At 71.1% G+C, this 2,661-nt stretch overlaps 1 protein-coding gene across 1 annotated transcript; it reads left to right on the top strand.

Annotated features, from left to right (window-relative positions):
• Positions 1-1,165: 1,165 nt before the first annotated feature.
• On the top strand, positions 1,166-2,378 carry C1QL2 (complement C1q like 2). The gene is made up of 2 exons (XM_062005008.1): positions 1,166-1,807; positions 2,199-2,378. The coding sequence occupies exons 1-2, from the start codon at positions 1,166-1,168 to the stop codon at positions 2,376-2,378; spliced, it is 822 nt and encodes a 273-aa protein (XP_061860992.1).
• The last annotated feature ends 283 nt before the right edge of the window (positions 2,379-2,661 follow it).

Genomic DNA, 2,661 nt, shown 5'->3' with positions numbered 1-2,661 from the left:
CTGGAAGTCGGGACGGGTGGAACGAACTTTGATTACACTCGGATGCGTTGAGGAGCAAATCCACCTGAGATGTTGTCCCGCCGAGGCTAGACGAGGGCACGCTGAGGAAGCCACGGGGAACACGGCGGGGGAACCGGCTGCCTGCTCGGGGCTTTCCCCGAAACCCTCCCGCAGGAAGCGGTGCAGATCGCGGGCTGGCGGCGGCAGGGAGCCCGGTGGCACCGGGGGACTCGGCTGCGGACCGGGCAGGCGCACAGAGGCCGTCCCGGCGCGGGCAGGGAGCGGTGGAGGGATGGAGGGATGGTGAGATGACGGGATGGAGCGATGGTGAGATGACGGGATGGAGGGACGAGAGGATGAAGGGGAGGAAGCGGTTTCGGGCGGCAGGTGAATGGGGCAGTGCGATGCGTCCCCAGCCATTCCGGTGTCAGTTAGGTGCAGTTTAGGGGTACCGGCAGGGACTTCGCTGGTGTCGGTGGGGCGGGCGGGGTTCTTCCCCCTAATACCAGCGCAAGCCGTCGGGGGGCCAGGGAGCCCGGGTATGTGCGGCACTCCCCGCCGCCTCTCCCGTCCCCTCCCCTCCGCCCGCCCCGCCACCGGCGCTCGGCGTGGCGGGAGGGCCGGTGACGGCAGACGGGCGCATCGCGGGCAGCAGCGGTGGCGGCGGCCCGAGACCTCCCCCCCCCACGGCAGCTCCGCCCCGGCCCCCCGCGCCCCGCAGGTCGGTCCAGCCGTCCGCCCCGCGCCCGCCCCGCTCGGCTCCGCGTCCCCCACGTCGGGGCGGCGACGGGGGCGGGGGAGCCCGTCCCCTCCGCGGGGCGAGGGGCAGAGCCGGGCGCCCTCTCGGTGCGGCGACGCCCCCGCGCCAGCCCAGCCCCGCCGGGCGGACCGGGCGCCGCGTCCCCTCGGAGCGGAGCGGGGCGGCTGTCGGCGGCGGCATGGCGGGGCGAGCGGCCGGCCGGCGGGCGGGCTGAGGCGGGGGGCGGGCGGGGAGGCGCTGGTGGCGGGGGGCTCACCGCCTTTTCTTGCCGTCCCCCGCAGGGAGCGGCCGGCACCCTCCCGCGCCACCATTGCCTCGCACGGTAAGGAGGACCTGCTCGCCGTCGCCGCCCGGCTCTGGCAGCGGAGGAGGCGGCTGCTGGCCGCCGCCGGGCTCGCCCTGGCCATGGCCGTCGCCCTGCTGGTCGCCGTGCCCCTGCTGCTGCTGCAGGCGCCCGCCGAGAGCGGGGCCCACTACGAGATGATGGGCACCTGCCGCATGATCTGCGACCCGTACAGCGGCGGGCGGCCGCCCGGTCCCGGCAGCACCGCCGCCGTGGAGGCCCTGCAGGACCTGGGCGCCAATCCCCCGCCACCCTTCGTCCAGGGACCCAAGGGGGAGCCGGGCCGGCCGGGCAAGCCGGGCCCCCGCGGCCCCCCCGGGGAGCCGGGCCCGCCGGGGCCGCGGGGCCCGCCGGGCGAGCGGGGCGACGCGGGGAAGCCGGGGCTGCCCGGACTGGCGCTGGCGGGCGCGGGCGGCGGCGGGAGCGGCGGCGGGGCGGCGGCGGCGGGCGGCGAGGCGGCGGGCGGGCTGAGCGCCGCCTTCAGCGGGCCGCGCATCGCCTTCTATGTGGGGCTGAAGAGCCCTCACGAAGGCTACGAGGTCCTCAAGTTCGACGACGTGGTGACCAACCTGGGAAACCACTACGACCCGACCAGCGGCAAGTTCACCTGCCAGGTGCGCGGCATCTACTTCTTCACGTACCACATCCTCATGCGCGGCGGCGACGGCACCAGCATGTGGGCCGACCTCTGCAAGAACGGACAGGTGGGTCTCTGCAGCTCCGCGGCTCGTCCTCCCCTCCCTGGGTCCCCCAAGCCCAGCTCCAGGTCCGGCGGCGGGCACCGGCGGCCGCTGCTGCTCCTGGGGGAAGGAGCCGCCGGAGCATCCTCCCTGCCGTCGGAGCCGGGGTGCACGGCGGGGAGCGGCGTTGGGGCCGGCGGGCATCGCGGGGAGCGGCTTTAGAGCTGCGACAAACTCCAAACTGCCGACTGACAAACTTTCCTGCTGGGATGGGGGAAAGTGGAAGCGAGGAGGGGGGCAGGAGGGATGGCACGAGGGGAGTGGAGGGGCTAGGGTAGAGTGACTCGGAGGTCTGATGGAGGGGCTGCGGAAGAGGGGCTCGGGGGGCTGACATGTCCTGCGGCTGCGTTGGCAGGTGCGGGCCAGTGCCATTGCCCAGGATGCGGACCAGAACTACGACTACGCCAGCAACAGCGTGGTGCTGCACCTGGACTCCGGCGACGAGGTGTACGTCAAGCTGGATGGAGGCAAAGCGCATGGGGGCAACAACAACAAGTACAGCACTTTCTCTGGCTTTCTTTTATACCCCGATTAATGCACAACAAGTGGCACAATACAGCTGGCCCCACCACGGGTACGTGTGTGGCTGGTTGGTGTTCCTGTACTCCTTTGTGCCAGGGTTCCTGCTGGTGTCCATCGTTTCCGACAGTCACTTTAGCTTCATTATCAGTTTGTATGTTTGTTTGTTTGTTTTTTTTACCCTTGTGGAAACGAAATAGAATTGAAACAAAGCAATCCCCTTCTGTACTCCCCCCCCCCTTTGCTCTGACCCACCCTCACCTCTTTGTCAGCCTCGGTGTTTTGTGTGTCACGCGAGG

The sequence above is a fragment of the Colius striatus genome, chromosome 11 (genome assembly GCF_028858725.1).
Source record: "Colius striatus isolate bColStr4 chromosome 11, bColStr4.1.hap1, whole genome shotgun sequence".
Lineage (NCBI taxonomy): Eukaryota > Metazoa > Chordata > Aves > Coliiformes > Coliidae > Colius > Colius striatus.
Note: the sequence above shows the minus strand (reverse complement) of the source record. Positions and strands in the feature narration are given on the sequence as shown.

Coding starts and splice junctions, on each gene's coding strand:
- C1QL2 (XM_062005008.1), top strand. CDS start 1,166: ATGGCCGTCGCCCTGCTGGTCGCCGTGCCCCTGCTGCTGCTGCAGGCG. Junction 1,808..2,198: donor ACCTCTGCAAGAACGGACAG/GTGGGTCTCTGC, acceptor CTGCGTTGGCAG/GTGCGGGCCAGTGCCATTGC.